Source organism: Gorilla gorilla, chromosome 3, assembly GCF_029281585.2.
Source record: "Gorilla gorilla gorilla isolate KB3781 chromosome 3, NHGRI_mGorGor1-v2.1_pri, whole genome shotgun sequence".
Lineage (NCBI taxonomy): Eukaryota > Metazoa > Chordata > Mammalia > Primates > Hominidae > Gorilla > Gorilla gorilla.
This window is the reverse complement of record NC_073227.2, coordinates 180,291,445-180,316,770: the sequence shown is the minus strand read 5'-3', so window position 1 is coordinate 180,316,770 and position 25,326 is coordinate 180,291,445. Positions and strand designations below refer to the sequence as shown.

The 25,326-nt window shown below is 35.8% G+C and overlaps 1 protein-coding gene across 18 annotated transcripts in view; it reads right to left on the bottom strand.

Annotated features, from left to right (window-relative positions):
- Positions 1 to 25,326, bottom strand: part of RAPGEF2 (Rap guanine nucleotide exchange factor 2) — a 253,188-nt gene that overhangs the window by 59,889 nt on the left and 167,973 nt on the right. Inside the window, exon 1 of one of the 18 annotated variants that reach the window (XM_055384788.2) lies at positions 17,145 to 17,434. The exons of the other annotated variants lie outside the window; for them this stretch is intronic. Within the exon in view, the coding sequence (XP_055240763.1) occupies positions 17,145 to 17,147 (3 nt within the window). The 5' untranslated portion in view covers positions 17,148 to 17,434. Of the gene's footprint in view, positions 1 to 17,144; positions 17,435 to 25,326 lie in introns of those variants that run through there. 18 annotated transcript variants of the gene reach the window in all.

Below are 25,326 nucleotides of genomic sequence, written 5' to 3'. Positions count from 1 at the left end.
GTAGGACAAACAGATGCTACCATAATTAGCTTTGTAAAAGTAAATTCTACACATTATTTAAGTCTCTATAATATATAAATAGGAATTTGATAATCACTGATTAATCTAATGGTTGGCATTTATAAAATTACTAGCTAATAAATGAACTCGATCTTGAACATAAAGATAATGAGTATGGATGCCTTGAAGTCTCTGATACCAATAAGTAAATACTCATAAGTAAATAAGTAATAATAAGTAAAAAAAAAAAAGTTAAATTGGTAAAATACCTAAAATTGGTGACAGTGCAGTACAAACAAGGGTGGCTGCCCTTCTTCTTCCTTTCCATCCTGAATTACTAATATAATTATTGATATAGCCCAGCATCTGTGGTACCAGATCCCCAAGTTTTAGGGATGAGTTTTGTGGAATTTTATTATCAACAGAGGCTTATTCTCGCTCTCTCTCTTTTTTTTTTTTTTTATGTAAAATAAGAGTTTCATGGTCCAAGATACATATCATCATCATCTTAGGACTGCTGAGAAATCCAATAATTAAAAACAAAAAAATACTGTCTATTGACTGAAATGTATTTAACTGATAATTTCCCAAACTAATCTTGGAACCACTTTAAGTAACAGTTACAACAGAATGCACAAGGTTTGGGGTGATGATCACTGGAATCTAGTCAATTTTCCCAGGCATCTTACCTTGAATAAAACTACTTAAAGTAAAATAAATATCACACTTAGTGACTAAAACTAACTTCATATTAAGATGCGTCACTCAGAATTTACCCAAATGAACACTGCTTTCCCGTATCATTGTCAGGGTTTTGAGTCTTTATGTTCATGTTTTTAATCTCTACAAGGTGGAGTAAGTATATTCCTAGACATATTTTCTATTTTTCTCTGAGGTATTTGTAAAAAATAAAGGATACTATATTTTCATTCAGCATTCATCCATCATTTATTGAAAGCCTGCGTTGTGAGGACTGAATAAATAAATGGGTGTGAAGGACTTAGAGAAGTGCCTGGCACACAGAAATGACTAAAGTGTTAAGTATAGATCATCACGGACCAGACTCTGCAAGGCGCAGGTCCCTTCCAGCTTCATGATTCCTGTAGCTGGAATCTAAGCCTAGATGCCAATGGATTATTGAGCTATTCCCAGAAAGGGCTTTCGTGGCCAAACTCACCCAGCTATAGACACGATCTTTCACTCCCTCTGGAACTCAAGTTATTTTAAAAGCCATTCATATTGTTTCTCTTTCTCTAGGCATGCACATACATACACACCCACACTGTCTTCCTTTTTTTTTCCTTCCTGCTATTAATCTTTTCAGGTACTACTAGTTCTGACACTCTGACTTGTTTCTACATGCAGCTTGATGAGGCAGGAAATTTTTTAGTAGCTCATTTTAAAGACCAGTTTATAATCCGATCAACTTTTATTTCTTTAAATCCTATCTCTGTAAGAACACAAGAAAAAGTAAACATTTAGACTTTTAAATATTATTCACCACAGTAATTTTGGCTCCTTTCATAACCCCTTTATATATACCCTAGATACAACACCCATCCTTGAAGGCTTCATATATCAGATCAGTATTCCACAAAGCAAAGAGAAAGATTTTTGTAAAATATACAATTTATTTTGCTAATAAATATATATAATGTCAGGAAACAAAAGTTTTCTAAATGTGTCATGAGTTAATAACTTAATAAACTGATAAGATAAGGCCTAATGTTTTTCTGATTAAACTACAGGTAGACTTTTTAAGGTGTTGATGTAACTATGCTTTATAAGAATAGGTCTGCAAAAATTTATTTGCTTTTATCTACTGGAGAAAACTGCCAAAATTAACAATTTGTAATTACTTAACATTCTTCCAGCTTCTTACCAGGCTCAGAAGACAGAAGCCTCATGTTAGCCATATACGGATTAATCTTCTGTTCAACTACCTCCTAAGTCAAGTGAACCTGGGCAAGTTAGTTAACTTCTGTGTACCTCAGTTTCTTGTATGAAATGACTATAACACAATAGAGTGATCAAATGAAATAATCACTGTGGTCCAAATAATCTACCTTATATATGCCTCTCTATTCCTTCTCATTTCTTCTGTTATTTTTCCAGTCAACATCCTCCACCACCTTAGGCCAGATATTTTTCAAATTCGGTGGAAACGAAGAAGCCAACCAAAGAAACAACTTGTTTTGACACTGTCATACCTAAAACTACCATTATGGTAGTTCACTACATATTTCCCCAAAAGTCTACATATTACCTTTTAAATAAATCACGTATTTATATGGAGAGGAACTCACTGCTTAGAATACCATAATACATTTTGCAAACTAAATAACTTCATTTTCATGATATAGTTCAATTACTCTTTTATAATAATTCAAATTTCTGTAGTTTAGAATTCTCTCAGAGTGATAACAACTTGGGTAGTTTTGTGCATTTATGTGTATTGCCTTATTATATTTGACTGCAAAAGCCTCGAAAATAATATGCATTTGGCACAGACATATGCTACAAACTAAGTATGGTAAAACCATAAAGCTTTGCTCCTGCCATACGGAGCACACTGCCTCTCAGAGGACAGTCTGAACAGAAACACCACTGTGTTGTGTGTTTTTTTGGAGTTGGGGGAAGGGATGCATTTCAAACGTTCCTTGCTACTTTCCTATATTATGATAATGTTTTAGAGAGAGTTGTAACAGAGAGGGCTTGATAAGATGTGGCTTATATAATGAGTATTTCACATGGCTTGCTGTCCAAATATATATCTTTATGTGGTGGAATTAGCTACTGAAATATGGTACCCTAGCCCTCTCCCAAGGCAGAAAGGAATTAATTCTTATGTGTATGAAATTGGGACAATTTAAATACACTTGGGACCCCGATGAGGAAAATAAATAATCAATATTAGTGAACTGGTTGAAAACTGGCTGTCTGTCACAAGGTGACTAATGTTTCAAAGCAAATACTTTTAGGAGGGTTTTTCCATTGAATGTTCAAAGAAAGCATTGAGTAGAAAGGAAACCTACATGAACTTCACTTGAAAATGGAAGAGAGGAATACTTCAGTGTGATGAGAAACTGCATGATCTAAGTACCATGTATTTCAAAATGTGAGGCTTTGCCCCATTTTTCCAAAGATAACAAAATTAGATCACCTGTACACCAGTTACTATGTGACAGGCCCTACTCTAAGTACTTGCATACATTAGCTTACTTAATTTTTACAACACTCTTAAAAAATAGGTATTAGTAGGACTATTTTATGTAGGAGGAAACCTCGGATGCAGAAAAGTGATTTGCATCAAGATCACACAGCGAAAAGGTGATGGAAACAGATTCCAGCCCCAGATGAATGGCTAGGGAGCACACACTTAAGCATTAAACTTAAAATATATTTATTAATTTACTAATTGACCTGAAAATTCTCATGGATATTGATGAAACAATCAAATGGCTATTTAGATCAAATTACTAGTGAAATACAAATTTCAAAATCACATGAAAAATATTAATTGTAAATAATTTCTCACTCATGAAACTTTAATCTGCATCTCCAACATCAATGACTTTGACATTTGCAAAGCTGACTCACTTTTTGAGTCATCCAATTGAGTTTACATTCCTTCTAATTTGTTTAAGGTAGTGATGTGTCTACACATGACACAGTGCTGTATAACATTCAGGAAGCTGATTTTTCATTTTTCTTGCAAGTTCTTTACAACAACAGTCATTTACTTTTTGCTTTATAAATTAATCTTTACAATGTTTATGGTAATATCCAGTAATTGCAATTTTGAGATCATATATTCAGGACTCATTATTAAATCTATGTAAAACTTCTTTAACTCCCTTATACCAATTCCATCATGTGAATTATAAACATTCCAAGCTAAGATCGCTTGGGGTCATTTCTGATTAATTTTCCTTATGGAAAAATACATCCTTCTTTAAAAACAATAAACTAAATTGAGAGAGAACTTCATTATATAAAAGATTAAGGCGACTTATTTCCTGATAGTTGATTTTGGTGGAAACAAAACCTTGTCTTATATATAATTTCCCCAACATCTGAAGGTCAGAAAAAACATGTGCATGCGCACGCACACGCACGTGCGCACACACACACACACTCACACACACACACTCTCTTATGCTAGTCAACTAATTCTATCACTTTAAGAAAGATATCTGAGATATCTGGCATCAAGAACAATAGTAGAATTATTATTAGAACCATTGAAAGTGTCATTGAAAATGTTTATCTGAGACCTCAAATGGTACAATTGAACTGTTTATATGAGTTTCCATAGAAACACGGAGGCAGTTGATTAATGTATATATGGCCAAATGAAATGTCCTGTTGCCTGTTAATAAACAGTTTTATGATGGATTTCAAGTGACAGCCAGACCATTCTCATTTCAAATACACATACATACACACACACACAAATGCATACACACAGGCATGCACTCTGCATATAATTCCTTTTCCTTTTCAATTCATTTTCAACCATCAACGACCACTCATTTGAAAAGCACAAATCCCTTTGGGAGATTCCAAAAAATTCTCTAGGTCATTCAGTCCAAGAACTTTCAATGAAAAACACACCAACTGTTGGTACTGAGTTGGGTGATTTAAAAGTCATGCTCTGGGTAGTATTTCATCTATTTTAAATTCCAAACTCCTCTGTATATTTTCTCTTAATGTTAATAATAATTACTGCGATAGCTTTGGGGCGAGGGGGCCTGTATTGTATAACGGGCAATACGCTGAACGTTTCATACTTTGTCTCTTTGTTCTAATATCTATGAAGGCCCAGATGTTGCACTTCATTGCTGAAGAAATGAAAGCTCAGGCCAGGTGCAATGGCTCATGCCACTAATCCCAGCACTTTGGGAGGCCGAGGCAGGTAGATCACCTGAGGTTAGGCGTTTGAGACCAGCCTGACGAACATGGTGAAACCCTGTCTCTACTAAAAATATAAAAATTAGCCAGGCGTGGTGGCATGCACCTCCCAGCTACTTGGGAGGCTGAGGCACGAGAATAGCTTGAACCTGGGAGGCAGAGTTTTCACTGGGCCAAGACCATGCCAATGCACTCCAGCCTGGGTGACAGAGTGAGACGAAAGGATGGAAGGACGGACGGATGGAAAGAAGGAAGGAAGGAAGGAAGGAAGGAAGGAAGGAAGGAAGGAAGGAAGGAAGAAATGGAAGCTCAAAGAGCTCAAGTGGCTTGTCCAAAACCCTCAGTAACAGGCTCCAAAATCTATGTTTATGAACTATAAGCAAATCATGCAATCATACCATTTAGACTGTAATACTAATTAATATAGAAATACTGGTAATATTCTACAATTACTAAAACTTGAGTTCTCAGCCTCTTGTTTTCCAGAACCTAGTGGGACTGGTGCTATGGAAGCAGCAATCCCTGGAGAGGGAGGCAGCTGATGGTACGATCAGAAGATGGCTTCTATAACCAATTAGACAACAACTTTGATGAGCTCCAAAGGGACTGCACTTAGTTATCCCAACTGAAGAAATGCTCAATGGAGTATGGAGCTCGGGAAATGAGTGTTTAAAGTCAAAGAAAAAAGATTCCTATGGGATCCATGGAGGATTCTAAGCTGCCTTCTTTGTGAACAAAAAAGGTTGGGTTTGGGAAGGAGGCCTTACACAGAATTAAAAACATTAACCCATAATTAATTTTTAACTCTTTAAAAGTTATAAAGCTATCTTACACCTAAATGCAAATGAACTTAGATCTACATACAGTAGCGTGGCTGAGACTGGCTAGCTATTCACCAGTGCTCTCTTGCTGGGTGCATCGCTAGATTACATTTCCCAACGTCCCTTCTGGTTACGTAAGTGCCAATTGAGTTCAAACCACTGGAGTATGAACAGTTAGAAGTGATTATGCCACTTCTATATCTTACTCATAACAACCTTACACGAGACCCTCCAATGAACTTTCCCTTTCCATTAAAGAGAGTCTCTGTTGGAAGAAAACGCAAGCTTTGCATTGAAGGTTAAAGACAACTGAGCCAAAAAATGGAGAGGGCCTGCAACCCTGAACCACTATCTAGAAGGAATTTGTCCATTGATCAAGAACACCATCAGATTTATGAAAAGGAGACTTAAAAAAAAGTCTACTGTGTTTGAACCATTATATTTTGTTTTGTTTGGTACAACAGCTAGCATTATCCTAAACAAATACTAGGATCATTTTTACGACCTATAACTGAAAATTCTTCCACAGTGAAATTCTAAATTCCTTATGAAGAAGTAGGCAGGACACTGATAACATCCTATTTCATGGGACTGTGTGCAGTTTGGATAAAATAAACACGACAGTTCATTTACTCTTCAATTAACTAGTCAAACGACATTTATTGAAAACCAGTAGGCCAGACACTATTCCGAGTTTGCTAAATATAGCAATGAGTAAAATAAAGCCCATGCTGTCATGCATCTTCTTACAATTAGTGGGTGGGGACAAATAATTAAATAATAAACAAGAAACTGTCAAGTTGTGATAAGTACTGCATCCAGCAAAGATGAAAAGAAACCGATGTGATAAACAGTGACTAGACAGCAAGGGATGACCTAAGATGTGATATTAAGACGAGAAAATTGTTTTCATTTTTTTACGCTCTCACTTATTTCCCAAAGGAATAATTTTAATTATATCATCTTCATAAAATACATATATAGACATGTATACAAAATATATAAGCACACAAATTTTGTATAGAACATTTTCATATATTAATATATAATACATTGCTAAGTATACTTCATATTTGTCTTTGTGTAAAGCTGAGATAAATCTAGCATATCACTAAGCCAAAGGAATATAATCATTAAATATATTATGAAAAATTCTTGTGCTGTGTATGTAACTTGAGAACAAAATCAACAAAGTATTAGATTATCTTATGAACCAAAGACAGTAATGAAATATACGGAGTTGTTCAGTGCCCTCTAATTTGGAGAGCACTAATATCTACTCAAATTTCAAGACACAAATATTCTATGATGAAACTATAAGGTTTCCGGAAAATTATTGTTTTTAAAAGTGCTGCTTCATAGGTTACATGAAAAATTGGGTCTAGAAGCCACCTACTTGATTGTTTGATTTTGATGACTCATAAAATTTATTGAATAGGCTGACCACTTGAGAATAAATACTTCTCTTGAAATTTATGCTATAGTCTTTTAAAAAAATAGAAGTAAACTTATTTCATTAGGAAGAAGGGTGGATGTACTCAAAACTCTGACTCCATAGACTTTATATCCTAGTATTTGTGTGTCTGTGTTGGGGAGTGGGTAGGAAGTTGGGGGAAGCCCATCAAAAAAATAAGAACATCACATAGTGGTAATTTAAAAATTAATTAAGTATCCAGGATATAGGGGGTGAAAGGTCTCCCTGCTCAGGTAACATCTGAGTACAAGATATGAATGGAATGAAGGCCTGACCCCTGCAGAAGCACATGGGAGTAGCAGGCATTTCAGCAACAAGCACACTAAGAGCAAAAGCCCAAGGTAGGCTGGCGTTCGCATGTTTTAGGAATAGCTAGGTCAGTACAAGCTCTGACAAGGAGAGGGATTGGGGCAGAGAGATATTCAGGGGTGAAATCACGTGGGGAGCTATGGTAAAGAGTTTGGATTTTACCCTGAATGAGATGGGAAGCCACTGAAGGGTTTTGGGAGCTCAAAATGTACGAGTCAATAATTCAACACATTTTAAATATCAGCAACGGTGGTAATGTTGCACAAAAGATTTTCCTCATTTTAACGTGAACCAATTCTATACACATATACAAAATAAAGACTATGGAAGGGTATAAAGAAAATGTTAACAATAGCTATAATTACACCGTAGGATTATGGACAATTAAAATTTGTTTCTGCTTATCTACATTTTCTAAAATTTTAAATATAAATATGAATTACTTTTGAGATAAGAAAAATAAAACATTAACAGTAATTCCACATAACTTTAACAGAAAAAGATATTCATTACAACTTACATCAAGAGGACATAAAAAAAAAAACAGCACTAAAGCTTGTCTTGATATATATACAATGGATAGTGACTCAAAACTGTGAAACTCCATCTATTCTAAGTTATCATTTGTGGATATACTGGTTATATAACTTTATCAACTGAGAAACTTTATGTACTATGTGGCTTCTCAAATACTGCCTAAGGTACAGTAAGTATTTAATAAGCAAATTGTCTGGTCAGGCATGGTGGCTCATGCCTGTAATCCCAGCACTTTGGAAGGTTGAGGTGGGAGGATAGCTTGAGTCCAGGGGTTTGGGACCAGCCTGGGCAACATGGCAAAACCCTGTCTCTACAAGAAATACAAAAATTAGCTGGGTGTGATGACACACGTCTGTAGTCCCAGCTACTAAGGAGGCTGAGGTGGGAGGATCGCTTGAGCCTAGGAAGTTGAGTGAACTGTGATTGCACCACTGCACTCCAGCCTGGATGGCAGAGTGAGACCTTGTCTCAAATAATAATAAAAATTATTAATAATCTCCACCCATTCCTCACACACACAGATGTATATATTCACACACACACAGGAAACTACCTTGATTTTAAATGACATCTCAGATCCTACCTCTAAACATTTGCTTCTAGATTTTATGCAACCACCACCACCACAGGCACTCCTTTTCTAGTGACGGGTATTACAACTGAGCTAGACAATAACCTTTAAGACAAAAAATAATTATGTTACCCTTCTTAAGTTGCTAACAAAAACACTAGGTATTCATGTTATGTGTCTATCAATTTTTCCTTTTACTTCTGTGACAAAGATATCCATGTTAGGATTTATTTCCAAGGATTTCAATGATAAGAATTTAATTTCACATTTATTTTCAAAGGCTTCATGTGTCAACCCTGGCATGCCAGGTAATCTCATTGCTTTGGCTGTCGGAAGGGCACTATACAAGAACTGACTGAACATTTGTGGTGCATTACTCACTGCCTAGGGCCAGCAGGAATATATACTCATAAACTGCAAGAAGTCTAATAGACTTTTCTCTTTTCCTTCATCTTTGTTTTTTTTGTAGACCTTAGACACATGCCATTAAATGAATAGTCTGAATGACTATGACATCGTCAAGCACACATTACCTAAAAGAGACCCCCTCACTTCTGCCAATGCTCCAGCATTTTTCATGACTTTCTCAGTCACCTGCCGTGATTGATTTACATCATCAGTTGAGTAACTCTCTTAGAAAGTACATTCTTCCCAAATTAATACAAACTTTTAATATTCTATTGCTGTATTAAGCTGTGGTTTACTTTCCTCAACTTCAGCTACTTTCTCTAAATGTTTCTGTTAAGTGTGTATGTGTATGCATACTGATGTATCATCCTAGGTTGAAATCAGGGAAACAGAGTAGCATTCATTAAAATCCATTCAGAGAACCTGATGACTGGTTAAATAAAATCTGTGGTGTCAGTGCACATGCATGCACATACACAAAAGCAGGAATACTTTGAAAATGCCTTTAGATACAAAAAGTTTAACTTCCATAACCTTGAAGTTACACAGCCTCAATTCACCTTAGGAAAACCCAGAACTTATAAAATTGACCAAGCTCCCACTATGTGTGACAGCACTCTGAGAGGGGATTTACAAATATGAACCCACTTCACTGTGATGCCACTGTACTACCACTGTCCTATCTTGCTTCTTGTAACACCCTCTTCTTCATGTTGCAGCCAGAAGTAAACTTTTAAAACATGATAGGAAAATACACACCTGATCCTGTCACTCCCCTGCCTAAAATGTTTTAGTGGCTTCTCTTTCCCTTTGGAAAAAGTTATATTCCTAACCACTGCACCCCACTGTCTTCTCCTTTTGATCTTCTCACACTCACTTCTCTTCCCCTCAGCCTCTGTACTAAATATATAAATCTATTTCTGGTTATTTTAAATACAGCGAGATACTCTGTATCTCCTCCTGGGTCTTCATTGTTCCCTCTTCCGGGAAGAACACTCTCACCCCTGGCCTGGCTAATTCTCTGAACCCTCCTCCTGAAGTTAGAAATTCTTGTAAGATGTTCCTGTGATACCCAGAATGCTGCCTGTCACAGAACTTAAATACCTTTACAGTAGCTGCTGATTTAATAATCCAATGCCCTCTCTAGGTGTGTCTGTCTTTTTCATCACTCTTTTCCTAGCTTCTCACATAGTACCTCAGGTATAGTAAGTATTTAATAAGCAGATCATTGAACTGGTAACCCTAGTTTAAAGTAGAAGATATTGAGGCTGAGAGAAATTGAACAGGGACTGTTTGATCCCAATGTTCTTTTCCTTACCAGCTCTATAGTCACCCCCTTCCATCAGCAATTATAGGTAAGATCACCAGAATAAAACTAAAACACAATGAACAGCAACTGTAGTTATGCAATAAATTTAGTTTAGCTTTCCTGGAAGCCAGCATCAAAAAAATTAAGGACAAAACTTCTGAACTCAACATATTTTTAACTTCCTATCATAGATCTCAACAAGAAGCCTGCCAGATGAAGAGTATATAAAGTTACTCAGAACCATAATATTCATTCATCTACTTAATTATCCAACAAGTATTTACTGACATCCTGTAACAAGCCAGTCACTGTTATAGGAACTAGTGATATGGCAATGACTAGGATTAGCAAAATCCCTGCTCCCTGAAACTTACACCCTTAAAGAGAGGAGGGGCTTGAGGGGAGAAGGGGAAAGGAGGAATATGTAACAATAAAAAAATTTTAAAAAAGATTTCAGCTATCAGTAAGTACTGTAGAGACAATACCAAAAGAAGAGCATGTAATAGATGGTGATGGCTGGGAATGGAGAGGATACTATTTAAGACTGGGTGATCTGAGAAGGCTCCTCTGAGAAAATTACATCTGAAGTGAGAGGTGAATAAATACAAAGGATCCAGCCAAAGATGTGGAAGGAAAGCTTTACAGGCAGAAGGAATATCCAGAGTAAAGACCTTCACGTGGGATAAACCTAGGAATGGTTGAGAAACAATTTCAAGGTGACTGGAAGGTAAAGAGTGAGAATGTTGAGGGAGAAAACATGCACTCAGAATCTGACGGTTCTGAGGAGTTCATGCACTGGAAGGTAAGGCGTGAGAAAGGCTGAGTGGTACAAATGGGGTCAGGCAGTAGGGACTAAGCCTACCAAAAAGTAGGCTCTGTAAGTGAAATGAGAAGTCACTGGGTTTTTTAAACAGGAAGTTAACAAGACCCAGTTTTGTTTTATAAGATCATTCTGGCAGGGGGTGGGGAAAATGGCTTGTAAGGGGTTAGAATGGAAGTAGGAAGACAAGTTAGAATGGAGCGAGGTATACCATCTGGACAACAAACTTAAAAACGGCCTTTCAAAACCTAACCTGAAGGTACTTTAGAGGAGCCTCTGTATTCAGCTATTCAACTTTATAAAAAAGTAAAAATTTGATATGCTTGAAGCACCATAAAGGTGAGTAGGTATATATCACAAATCGCTACAATACTTTAGTACTGGCTTCCTACAGATTATGTGAGTGGATAACCAAATTTCCAAGGTCAGATTTTTAAAATTCTCAAGTTACTGCAGTGGTAATTTATGAAATATGGATACTTACTTTGACTAAGTACTTAACATCACCAGGAATTAGCATCAGGAGGTCAAAGATTATGATATGAAATTATAGAGAGAATACATGGCTAGTTCCAAGATGGCTGTTTAACTCAAGAAAATAATTTTAAATTCTTAGTAGTTCAGTTTACTCACAAGTGTGGAACAGACATAACAAGGTCTGTACTGCCTACCTAACAAGACAGTTGTGAGAACAAATGGAAAACAGATGTGAAAGAATTCTGGTAATATAAAGCATTATGCAAATACAAGTTTTTGTATAAAGCACAAGCATAGACCTGGAAGAGCTTGAGGATTCATTTAGTATAATCTTCTCATTTCATAGCTGTAGGAACTGATATCAAGAGAGGTGAATTAGCTATGCCACTGCTTAAAGTAGAATTTAGATTTTGCTTTTATATCACAGAAAAATATTAATTTGAGTAGTTTCCAAATTTTCTACAATGTAAACTATCATTAATTTTAAAGACAAGTATTCCACAAACCCCCATAAATCCTAAGAGGGAAAAGTAACTTGGAATTCTTTATTAACAATTTATTATGCATGTAAACAAAAATTAACATATTTTTACTTCAATTCCATGATATACATACATTAAATATAATTGCTCTTAGAGAAGTATATAACTTTCATAATGCTTTATAGTCAAGTCCTATCACTCAAGGAGACATCCAAGTAGCTTTACGTGATTTTTGGCACTGAATTATACTGAAGGCCTTCAAAGACCGTTTGATCTTCAAAATAATCCATATTAATATTCTTCCTAAATAGAATGTCTGTATTTCTAAAATTCTGTATCATCTAAAATTCCTAAGAAGCTTATATCAAATTTTTTTTGCTGCTTAGGTAAATAATATTTATTTCCATATTTTATTAAAATGTTAAATATTAAAGAATCACATGACATAACAATAGTAATAGTTAACAGTGTTAATCTTAACTTATCATTAAGATTGCTAATGTGGATATTCAGTGATTGATGTTTACTGGCTACTTATTGCCTCCAGTCTTTATACCCAAATTTGATTTTATCTAAGTTTAATCTAGTCAAAAGAGAAAAAAAATCCTCTCAAGATGAAACAATTATCTACTAATTCTAAGCTTACTGACATATTGCCTATACCTGCATTTTTGTACTTCTTATTAATTTTCCTCTTACACATTCCATAATTACTTATCAAATGGCTTTTTTATGTTAAACACATCCTAGACATTACAGACAGAGTGATGAACTGAATAGATGAGGTACATACTCTCATGAAGCTTTCATTCCAGTGGGGAAAGACATAATAATCAAGCAGTAATAACATGAACAACAAACAAAAACCCAAAATATAATAATCAATGTTTGGCAGAGAATTAGAATAATATGGTGTAACAGAAATGCCCGAGGAAAACCTCCTATAGCTGAGATCTGAGAGTCATGAAGCCAGCCAAGTAAGCATCACAGATAAAATTCTGAGCAAAAGAAACAACTACGGAAAAGGCTCCATGGCTTGGTCTGTTAAACGTACAAAGGGAGGATCAAAGCAATGGAAGCAGAGTGGGTAAGATGGAGAAAAGTCCAATGAGAGGTAAGAAGAACAAGTGGGGCTAGTTCACGCATAGTTCTCCAGGGAGTGTAGATTCTAGTCCAAGTGCAATAGAGAGCTACTGAGGAGTTTTAAAATCACAGAAATAACAGTTTGATCTATATTTTATAAATCTGATTTATATTTTATAAATGTGAAGAATAGCATGCAGAAGAAGGGCAGATGAGAAATAAGGGGAACACTAGGAATAGTACAAGTACTATTAGGTATTTGGGACAGTACAACACTAGGAACGGTACAAGTGAGACGACGGTAGCTTGGACCAGGGTGGTAATAATGGAGATGGAGGGAAGAACATCAATTCATGGTGAGGCAGGTAGAAGAAATAAGACTTGCTGAAGGATACAGAGGTTTGAGCAACCTGAGGAACCAAAGATAATTCATAGGTTTGGGGTTTCAATATGTGCATAGATGGCAACCCCAGTGATTTGAGATGAGGAAAACTAGGGACTCTAATAGTTTGTTGACTGCATGGTTGGTTGGTTGGTTTGGGTTAATATGTGGTGGTGGTGGTGGTGGTTGGGGGGAACAGTTAAGTGTTAAGAGTTGTATTTTAGCCATGTCAAATCTGTGACAACATCCACATCAAAATATCCAGTGGGCAATTAAATATAGAGTCTTAATTTTTAAAATTATAATCAACCAATTGATGTCTCATTTTGTGGGCAAAACTTTGCAAAACTTTTCACCTGCTCATTGAGTGCTTACAAGTTAACACATACAAGTACAACAATGATGATCAAGATGACAATGATGATGAGGGAGGGAATATTCTGATCCATACTGTGATGAGACAGTGATTCTTGAAATCAATAAACAGATGGGGTAACTAGATAAAAGGTCTCAAGATTTCTCTTCCTTTTGAGCTAAGCCTTACTTAAAATAGTTACATACATCTAGCCCCACAGGAATGTAAAATAGGAATTCGTTTATATTTTAAAGTTAAGTTTGCTTAAACGTCTACACTTTTGCTTATAAATCTCTTAAGGAACTTGAGAAACACCTAGTGCTTCCTCCAAACACAGAAACCTAATAAAAGTTCAAGTGAAATATGAACTTGGCTAGATATTTGTCATTTGAATTAATGTAGCTTTGTAAATAAATTCTGTTCTTTAATGCTTTCAATTTTATCAACAGGATTAGCAAACCTCCTGAGATGGAATCCTCCCTTTAGACTGTAATTCATAGAATTCAGATTAAAATCGATAGAAAAAAATAGTAACCAAGACATCAATAACAAAACACACCAAATAAATCAAACATAAACTTTGATATTTTTTATGTGTCCTCTTCACTTAAAGGCCAACATCTGATATCTGTGATTCTCTGGTGCTTATAAACTAGATAGCTTCATGTAAACTAGATATATACATACCTTCATATATGACTAAATAGGGCTTATTCTAATGTATTCTACCAACTATGGAAAACTGGAACATAAAAAAAGAAAAGTAATAGAGGTGGAAAAAATCTCCAGTCAACACAAGAAGAGTATGTTTCTTTTCTTTTCTTTTTTTGAGACACGGTCTCCCTCTGTCACCCAGAATGGAACATGGCTCATTGCAGTCTCAATCTCCTGGGCTCAAGTGATCCTCCTACTTCAGTCTCTCAAGTAGCTGGAACCACAGGCATGCTCCACCACGCCCTGCTAATTTTTCAGTTTTTTTGTAGAGACAAAGTCTCCCTATGTTGCCCAGGCTGGTCTCCAACTCTTGGGCTCAAGTGATCTCCCGCCTTGGCCTCCCAAAGGGTTGGGATTATAGGCGTGAAGCCACCGCACCCAGGTAGAAGAGTAAGTTAAGGAAAGATGTCTTTAAACAATTTTCAAGAATTTTATATATTTCATATATTCCAGTTAATGATGGTTCAAATCTATGAGATATTTTGAAGTGAACTGAACCAAAAATGAAGATTTATCACCTTAATTCAGGAAAAAAGGGATAAAGTGTCTATTGGAATGAAATCCAGAGGAGTCAGGCACTGCATATCCCCCACCAGGGCACTGTTTCATTTACAATTAGTGTGTGTGTGTGTGTGTGTGTGTGTGTGTCTCCATGGCGGTGGGAGGTAGGCGTTAACTACATTCTTAATATTTCCAACCTGACTTCTCCATGATCCCTTAGGAAAAATTCTTAAGGTGCTCAATTTCACAATTCCTGAAGGATTCCTTGGAGTTATGTGTACAAGAAAAGGCTTACATAAGCTTCTCCCTCCAAATCAAGGCTGAGGCAAGAAAATACTTGGCTTACACGAGAGTAGAGTTGATAGAGTTAGTACATTACTGTGTTACTACGTTAGGCGAAGGTAGGTGCTTTTCTCCATTGATTAGGGAAAACTCTAAAAAAACAACTGTTATTCTGGTGGGGTGTGATGGGAAGTTAAAAGGAGCCAATGAAGACAGATTTCAGAGCTTTTATGTTACTTTTCAATAAAGAAACTTCAGCCTGACATTGGTCATTTTTCTTAAATTAAAATACAATTTCACTGTGAAACAGCCTAAAATCAAATGTTACATTTAGCATATAAGAATTTCAGTGCTAACACCTCTTTTGGCACAGATTCTCAGTTTTTACTGCATGCAAATTTGGGGAGGGGGGTGGAGAATGAACTCATGGCTTAAGAATCTGGCAACTGCTTGAATTTCACTGTAAAGACGCATCATTAAGAAGCTAGGAATCTGAGTCACTTAATATCAGGCTTCAGCTAAATACTTAAATGGTTACATAACACCACTAATTTTTAAGAACAAGAAAGGGTTTTTTAAAAAAAATGTCCTGGCTTTAGGATTTCCTCTTTCTGTTTTTCATACTATAAAAATATCTTCTTTGATCCTTCAATATATTAAAAAACTTATTTGCTTTCTTCTTGAAGAATAAAAGATCTCCACATCTTCATACAGATGCCCATTATTAACCTGACACTCTAAGATGCATCTTTCTTTGGCATTAGATAATTCATTTCTCTCTGATAATGATTCATGTTTATGATATAAGATAAAATATGAGAAATTCCATTGTAATAATTAAAATATCTCTAAAATTCCAGTGAATTCACACATTATCAAATAACTAAACTGAAAACTAAAAACCATGCTTTAAATCCTGGATGCTTCACACCATGCAGATAACACATCTGAACCAATAACAAAAGTTTTCACTCAAGCTTTGACATTTCGACATGTAGTAGATATAACTTAAATTTTGGAAAAGAAATAAAGAACACATTGGAAAATTATTTTTTAAAAATCTTTTAAACTTCTATATGAATAGTTTCTCAATGTTAGCTGTAGTAAAATTAGAAAAATAAATTCGATGTTTATGATTAACCAAAGGTACTATGTATATCATTAACCAAAGGTATTATCTCTTTTGAGATCAGGGTCACAAACAACTAACATGAATTTGCTTAAGCCTTAAGAGCTTGTTTTCCCAGTATTTTGAAACGGGTGAGGAGAACCAGATAAAAGAAGATATTATAACTTCCTATAAACACTGTATTTAGAGCAGTAAGAAAGCAAATAACCATGCTCCTCTTACATACTCAACATTAAATTATCTTTCACAAAGAAAAAGGCATTTTTTTAACAGATACAGCAGTATGTGCAGTTATGAGAAGTATAGAACTCCCACATCCTGGCCTTTACATTCTTCTTCTTAAAAGAACGCAGCATTTATGAGCCCCATAATGACTATTTTAAATCCTTGAATCACATTGCAATAGAAAAACACTGTATAGCATAATGTATAATGGCATATTTAAATACAGCCCCAAATCCCATGCTTCTATAATCTATATTAAGTTGTGAGCAAATAAAGACATTTCTACCTTGATCATTTCTTAAGCAAAGGTTAACCAGAAAGGCAAGCCTTAGGAAGAAATAGAATACATACCATGATGTAGTCTCTTTCGTTAGAAAAGGCAAGAAAAACAGATTTAAATTAAGACTTGGTGTATAAAAGCCGAAAGCATAGAATTTGTATCCACATAATGAACTGATGTCTCCTCTAAAGACGTCAGATTGCTGTTCAGCTAAACTATCTAAAAATACCTCCTTGCAAACACACACACACGAAATGACTACAAAGACAGGTCTTACTAAGCAGCTCGACTTGCACAAAATCACTTAATAAGTGGGAAAAAATTGAAGTACTTAGGGAAAAAATAATAGAAATTTTTCATATCAATTATGATCTTTTATGAGCTATTTTGCAAACCAGTACCAATGTGTAAAGAGTAGTTAATAAAGGATCTTAAATCGTAATTAAGCTAAGATGTCCAACAGAAAATCATGTTCTATGAAGTTAAAATCAAATAAAGAAAAATAAATCTCTGAATCACCATCAACATTCTATTTAAAAATCAAGAAAAGGAAAATATCCTAGCTGAAAAAGCAGGAGTCAAATTCATGGATGCCACCGTGTGTCAGGCCATGTGCCAGATATGTAATTCCTGCAAAAACCTATGAAGCATGCATCATTAACAGTATTTGACAGATCAGGAAAAATGGTTCTGAACATTGAAGCAATCTGCCTACTGTCACACAGCTACAGAGAAGAGTTGGGTTCCAACCCACATAGGAATGACTCGAGCATTACAATCTAACAACAATAACTGGCATTCACATAAGCTTTACAGTTTGCAAAAAGATTCTGATGACATGAACTCCAGTTTTCTCATTTAAACCTCAAGTTTTCATCTATAGAATGAGGAGCAGAACCCCATTTTGCTCCTAATATTGTAAGATGACTAAAGAAAATCACACACACAAACACACACAGAGCACTTAGTAAAACAATTTTAATTATTACTGTAACTATTAACAATTTTCCTTTTCCTTTTCTTTTTTTTTTTTTTGAAATCAAGTTTCACTCTTGTTGCCCAGGCTAGAGTGCAATGGCATGATCTCAGCTCATTGCAACCTCCGCCTCCCGGGTTCAAGCGATTCTCCTGCCTCAGCCTCCCGAGTAGCTGGGGTTACAGGCACCCACCACCACACCTGGCTGATTTTTAATATTTTAAGTAGAGAAGGGGTTTCACCATGTTGGCCAGGCTGGTCTTGAACTCCTGTTCTTCAGGTGATCCACCTGCCTCAGCCTCCCAAAGTGCTGGGATTATAGGCATGAGCCACCATGCCCAGCCAATAATTTTCAAAACAATATTGTGAGGTAAGACCAGTATTACAATCATGATCTCCATTTTGAAGGGAGAAATCAGTAACTTTAAGAAGTTAAATGATGGCCAGGCACGGTGGCTCACACCTGTAATCCCAGCATTTTGGGAGGCCAAGGCGGGCGGATCATGAGGTCAAAAGAGCGAGACCACCTTGGCCAACATGGTGAAACCCCATCTCTACTAAAAATACAAAAATTAGCTGCACATGGTAGTGCGTGCCTGTAGTCCCAGCTACTCGGGAGACTGAGGCAGGAGAATCGCTTGAACCCGGGAGGCGGAGGTAGAGGTTGCAGTGAGCTGAGATGGAGCCACTGCACTCTAGCCTGGAGACAGAGTGAGACTCCGTCTCAGGAAAAAAAAAAAAAAAAAAAGAAGAAGTAGTTAAATTACTTGTCTAAGCATTGTACAGCTAGCTAACATCAGAACAAGAACTCAAATCAAGGTCCTTGGTAAATAAAGTACTTTATTGTTTTACTACACAAAAAACCTAGTTGGAATAGTTCCTTCCTATTGCTGTGTAGAGGTCCACAGTTGAAAAAAATCAAGATTTTGTTTTAAATATGCTTATTAAAATGCTTGAAGATAATATACAATGAGTATTGTTAATAAATTTTGCTACGCTATCTATGACGCTTCAATATAGATCCAGTTTGTTCTCAGGCTCAGGGTTCACAATTCAAAGTCACTCATTAACTTTATTATAAACAAACCTGACAACAATATCTTTTTCCATAGCAGCTTTGGATGACACTTAAAGGAAGGAACAATACAGAGAAAGGAGTAATGTATATACCTGTGACTAATAAAGCCAGCACTTGACACGAACTCCTTCAGGGAAGTGCTCTTGTCCTACCTACTCTAACACCACAGCCATCATGATCAGACATACACTCTTTTCAGAGAGTAGAGACCGAATACAGTGCCACTAGCAGTGCCAAGAAAGAAGAATCCATAATCAGTGGATTTCAGGGTGCTCCATTGTGGCTAGGTTAAAATATATCTTAATACAGCTTTCTAAAAGGTCTAATTATTATTTCACAGTCAAAACCGTAATAAAGACAAACCTAATTATTATTTATTTATATGTATTTTAAATGGCTAAGATAATGTTGCTAAGTCAGTCTGGCTGAGAAAACTCCTTCATCCGGCTATATACTAAAATTAGCTCCCTATAAATTACTTATCTAACTAGAAACAAATTAAGAGAGCAATCATATCACCCAAATAGTAAGTCAAAGCAGGATTATTTTCTAAATCCAAGTCTAAAAAAAAGGATAACATGAAAGACCTCTGGCGAACCATATGGATGGGAAATTTCAGATAAGCATGGTGACCTGCTCCTAAAAGGTTAAATTAACAAGAGAAAATGTGCATATAGGCCGGGCACAGTGGCTCACACCTGTAATCCCAGCACTTTGGGAGGCCGAGGCGGGCAGATTACTTGAGCTCAGGAGTTAAGAGAGCAGCCTGGCCAACATGGTGAAACCCCATCTCTATCAAAAAAATCCACAAAAATTAGCTGGGTGTGGTGACACGCACCTGTAGTCCCAGCTACTCGGGAGGTTGAGGTGGAAGAATCACAGGAACCCAGGAGGTGGAGGTTGCAGTGAGCTGAGATCACACCACTGCACTCCAGCCTGGGTGAGAGTAAGACCCTGTCTCAAAAAAAAAAAAAAAAAAAAAAAGAAAAAAAAAGAAAAGAAAATGTGGATGTGGATATAAAGAGTTAAAGAGTAGTTCTTCAAAACAAAATTGTATTCTTGCAATTCTGGCTAAGACTGAGGAACAATAAAATATACTGCTTTTATTTCCATTGAGATCAAGGTAAAGTTACTCTACATTTTATGTCAGGGATGGTAGCAGTTATGACATGGCACTTATGAAAGCCCTTTGAAACTTACTTGAAAGAAAATCACTTCTAAATGTTGAGGGAGGAATAAACTGTTCGCGGACTTTCTGATTAGAATTATAATCCACAGGACACACTGAAAACAAAAGGAATTGTCCATCCTTTAACCTATGTACAAAGGAAGGTGTTTCATGCAGCTTCCCCAAATAGACCTGTGCGTGCACATGCATCTGCACATACAAGAAAAACCTGCCAATGGCTCCACCAGGCGTTAGCTTGTGACTGTGAGAAAGTTACTTTATCTCTCTATGTCCTGATTTCTTTAGTATGTGGAGGCAGCACTCTTACATTATTGTGAGGATTCAATGAGATCATAAATGAAGAGTTTCGAACACTGCCTGGAACAAAGGGAGCCTTCCATTTTAACTAATGATATCATTACTGTTGTTTTTTCACTCTAATAATGAACTAGTAAAAAGAAGGTTGCTGCTGAGTATGGAACCGTAGGGGATGGAAAAGGCAAACCAACTTAAGGACAGTCACCTAAAGGAAAGGGAAACATCAAGTGTACTCAAGTGTACTGTTTCTGCCTCACGTGTGTAACAGGTTTAATTTTCCTTACCTCCTGGATAGTGTGGATAAAAACTTCCTACAAAAATATAAGAATTGTATTTATGGGTTGTGTATTATTCTAAGCACTTTATAGGTTTTACCTCATTTAATCTTCACACAACCGTATTACCTCCATTTTACAAATGAAGATTCCATGTTAAAAGACCACACAGCCAGGGTCACACAGCGAATGAGTGGTGAAGCCAGATTGTAAATCCAAGTTACTGGTTCTGGAGTTTTCTGACCACAATGCTACAGCTCTTACTAATCCCTTCTCTTTACGTAACTTTCTTCACAAAGGTCACAACTGGCCAGATTATAGTTTTCATAATCACATGTACAAACTATTTCCTAACTTGGGTTATTTTTATAGATGGGTTACTAGCAGCAGTTTCACTTCTAAGTCAGATTCCCGCCTTCCACCCACTGCTAAATTTCGAGAGCTCCTGTGGAACCCTGAGTAGTTATTTCAATATATTTCAGTACTCAGGTTCCTTAGGGGTAGGAATGATAAAATCATATAAATTATAAGAGTAGAGTATTTAAACCAATGTGGGAGCAGGTCATCTTCAACCCCATTCTATCCTGGGTTTCTTCAAACCCTGTGTTCTAGGACTTCCAGATGACTCTGATGTGCCCTCAGAAATAATACCACACATCTACAACCATCTAATCTTTGACAAACCTGACAAAAACAAGAAATGGGGAAAGGATTCCCTATTTAACAGATGGTACTGGGAAAACTGGCTAACCATATGTAGAAAACTGAAGCTGGATCCCTTCCTTACACCTTATACAAAAATTAATTGGAGATGGATTAAAGACTTAAATGTTAGACCTAAAACTATAAAAACCCTAGAAGAAAACCCAGGCAATACCATTCAGGACATAGGCATGGGCAAGGACTTCATGACTAAAACACCAAAAGCAATGGCAACAAAAGCAAAAATTGACAAATGGGATCTAATTAAACTAAAGAGCTTCTGCACAGCAAAAGAAACTACCATCAGAGTGAACAGGCAACCTACACAACGGGAGAAAATTTTTGCAATCCATCTGACAAAGGGCTAATATCCAGAATCTACAAAGAACTAAACAAATTTACAAGAAAAAATCAAACAACCCCATAAAAAAGCGGGCAAAGGATATGAACAGACACTTCACAAAAGAAGACATTTATGCAGCCAACAGACGTGAAAAAATGCTCACCATCACTGGCCATCAGAGAAACACAAATCAAAACCACAATGAGATACCATCTCACGCCAGTTAGAATGGCGATCATTAAAAAGTCAGGAAACAACAGGTGCTGGAGAGGATGTGGAAGAATACTTTTACACTGTTGGTGGGACTGTAAACTAGTTCAACCACTGTGGAAGTCAGTGTGGCGATTCCTCAGGGATCCAGAACTAGAAATACCATTTGAGCCAGCCATCCCATTACTGGGTATATACCCAAAGGATTATAAATCATGCTGCTATAAAGACACATGCACACGTATGTTAATTGTGGCACTATTCACAATAGCAAAGACTTGGAACCAACCCAAATGTCCATCAATGATAGACTGGATTAAGAAAATGTGGCACATATACACCATGGAATACTATGTAGCCATAAAAAATGATGAGTTCATGTCCTTTGTAGGGACATGGATGAAGCTGGAAACCATCATTCTCAGCAAACTATCACAAGGACAGAAAACCAAACACCACATGTTCTCACTCATAGGTGGGAATTGAACAATGAGAACACTTGGACACAGGATAGGGAACATCACACAACCGGGCCTGTAGTGGGGTAGGGGGAGGGGGGAGGGATAGCATTAGAAGATATACCTAATGTAAATGATGAGTTAATGGGTACAGCACACCAACATGGCACATGTATACATACGTAACAAACCTGCACGTTGTGCACATGTACACTACAACTTAAAGTATAATAATAATAAAAAAAAGATAGTCCCTAACTAGTCTTGCTCTGAGAAACAGCTAAAAGACATTTTAAAGTTATCCATATTTCCTTTTTTTTTGAAAAAAACTTCTTAATATCACTACTAACGAACTTTTGTGAGGATGTTCAACAGACATGCTTTAATTCTCATTTACAACAGGTTGTTCATTTTTTTCAGAGGGGAAATAAGGACAATGAACGGTAAAGAAATCTGGGAATATGCCCAACTAAAATGAACACATTAAAAGATTTTAGTGATAAAAGGCTCACTATATACAGTGCAAAGGGAGAAGAAATGTTGTCACCTGTGTTTATATTTTCTTTAGCTAAGCTATTTCAAATTTTATTTGTTATAACAAATAAGACACAGACCAACCTGCTGCTCAAATAACCGTAACAAATAAAAACAAGCAGTGAAAATTAGTTTAGCTATTCAAAGTGTACCCTCTTCTATATAAAATTGTTTTAAGTTATTTTTATATTTAGGTAAATGTTATCCCTAAAATACTATGATTTTGACATTTGACTATTTCAACAAATGATATTAATTTCAACAGGAAATAGGAAGTCCTATGCATCCATATCTTTAAGTTGCCATTTAAAATGAACAAAAGTATACTTTTAAGAAAACAAGTAAGTGTAAAATCAATTAGTCATAAAGAAAAAGCTAATTTCATCCTTCACATTCTCAATCACTGGAAACCTAGGGCATAAATTTACTCATCGTTCAATTTGGCTGAACTTCCCCCAAACCCCACCAACCCAGCCACTATAGGCCCAGTGACTACAGAATCATTCTAAATCTTTACTGACAAGGAACTCAAGGCAATCTCCTTTTTCACTACAATTAAAGATACTGGGATACTAAGTACCTAAGGTTTAAGTATTAAAATTACTATAGTACCTTTATTAGTCCTTCTCAGTTCCATAGTACCCATAAAAATTATATGGCAGAATACTCCCATTTAACTCCAAATATTTCTTAATTACTGAGAAAAATAAACAAGAGTGCTCCCACTTAATAAAAATACTTCAGAGAGTAAAAGTGTCTGGGTTACCCGTTTTTTTCCCTAAGAAAAGAGAGGGAATGAAAAAATTACAGCTCTTCAGCTTTTTCACATTCATGTTTTATTGTCTTCCTTTATCATGAAAAGTGTGATGTTCTTTTATGCCACTTTTAGTAAATTTTTGCCCACTGAAAATACCCTATAATAAGATGACTCCATTGTAATCTGTATTTTCAACTCTATTATAGAAGAGTAAGAAAATAAAACATCTATGACAAGAGATAGAGCGTATATTCTCAAAACTCAATTTTTACTAATACAGTAAGCAAATCTTAATTCTAGTTTTTTTCTACATACTAAAATTAAAAATTAAAGTATGGATTAATTATATTTACACATACACATACATATGAAATAAGTACATGTATACAGATATATCAATAAAGGGGAAAGGAGGGTATGTTTCATTTAATAATCAAACCAAGTCAATATTGCAAACCAATAATGTATTTCTCTAGAGTTCATTAAAGAAGAATATAACTTTGATAATTGTAAAGAAATTTTTCAGGCTGTCACTTTGTTAATAAATGTAAGGCTAACTCATGCCTAAGATGTCTCTGAAAACAGCCTTTATGATGAATATCCAGTGTAAGTTGTAAAAGAGAATTTGGTCTATTGATGTGGAATGAAGACATCTGAAGCATACGGGGCATATTTATATAGTGACTTCAGAGTACAAAAGAAACATAGATAGTGGATGATTGATAAGTTATAAAGATATGATGTATCACAGACTGTGCAATTATAAGATTCTTATATATCATACACACACACACACACACACGAGAGACAGAGAAAAACATAACTACATATAAGGCCTATGTTAGGGGTTCAGTTAAGAAGAAGAAATGGCAGAGAGTGACAAGTGATTAATTCTTTATGGCATGGGTGTTTCTGCACCAATAGGAAAGACAGTGAGTGGCAGGGACCATTGGTGAGCTTAAGGGAACTTCTTGCATGATGCAATTTGTTGCACTTTTAAAGTGTGCTCTGTTATATCATGTCTTTAAAGTAGCTTTAAAGTAGCAAATTTATATCTACATTCCCTAATATATTTTTTCTATTAGTTTCTTAATTTATGTTCCAAAAATCAGACACTGTTCCATTTAGCCCATTCTGTGTAATACCTAAGACAATACTAATAGCACTGGCATCTTAATACTATATGGAAATATCACAAGCATGTGTCATGTCTATAAAGATAAAGACCACTCCTTAAGGATGAAGAAAAAGTAGGTCAGAGAGAACAAAGATCTCAGAACAAGGAAATTAATAGAGACCTTAAGGACACATTTACAAACTTTCATTTAAATTACAAACACACTTATACATGCACACGTATATATTTTTATACATGCTCACATGGTTATATCTCTATGTAGATATATTTAGACATTCGTTTTATTTTTAAAATAT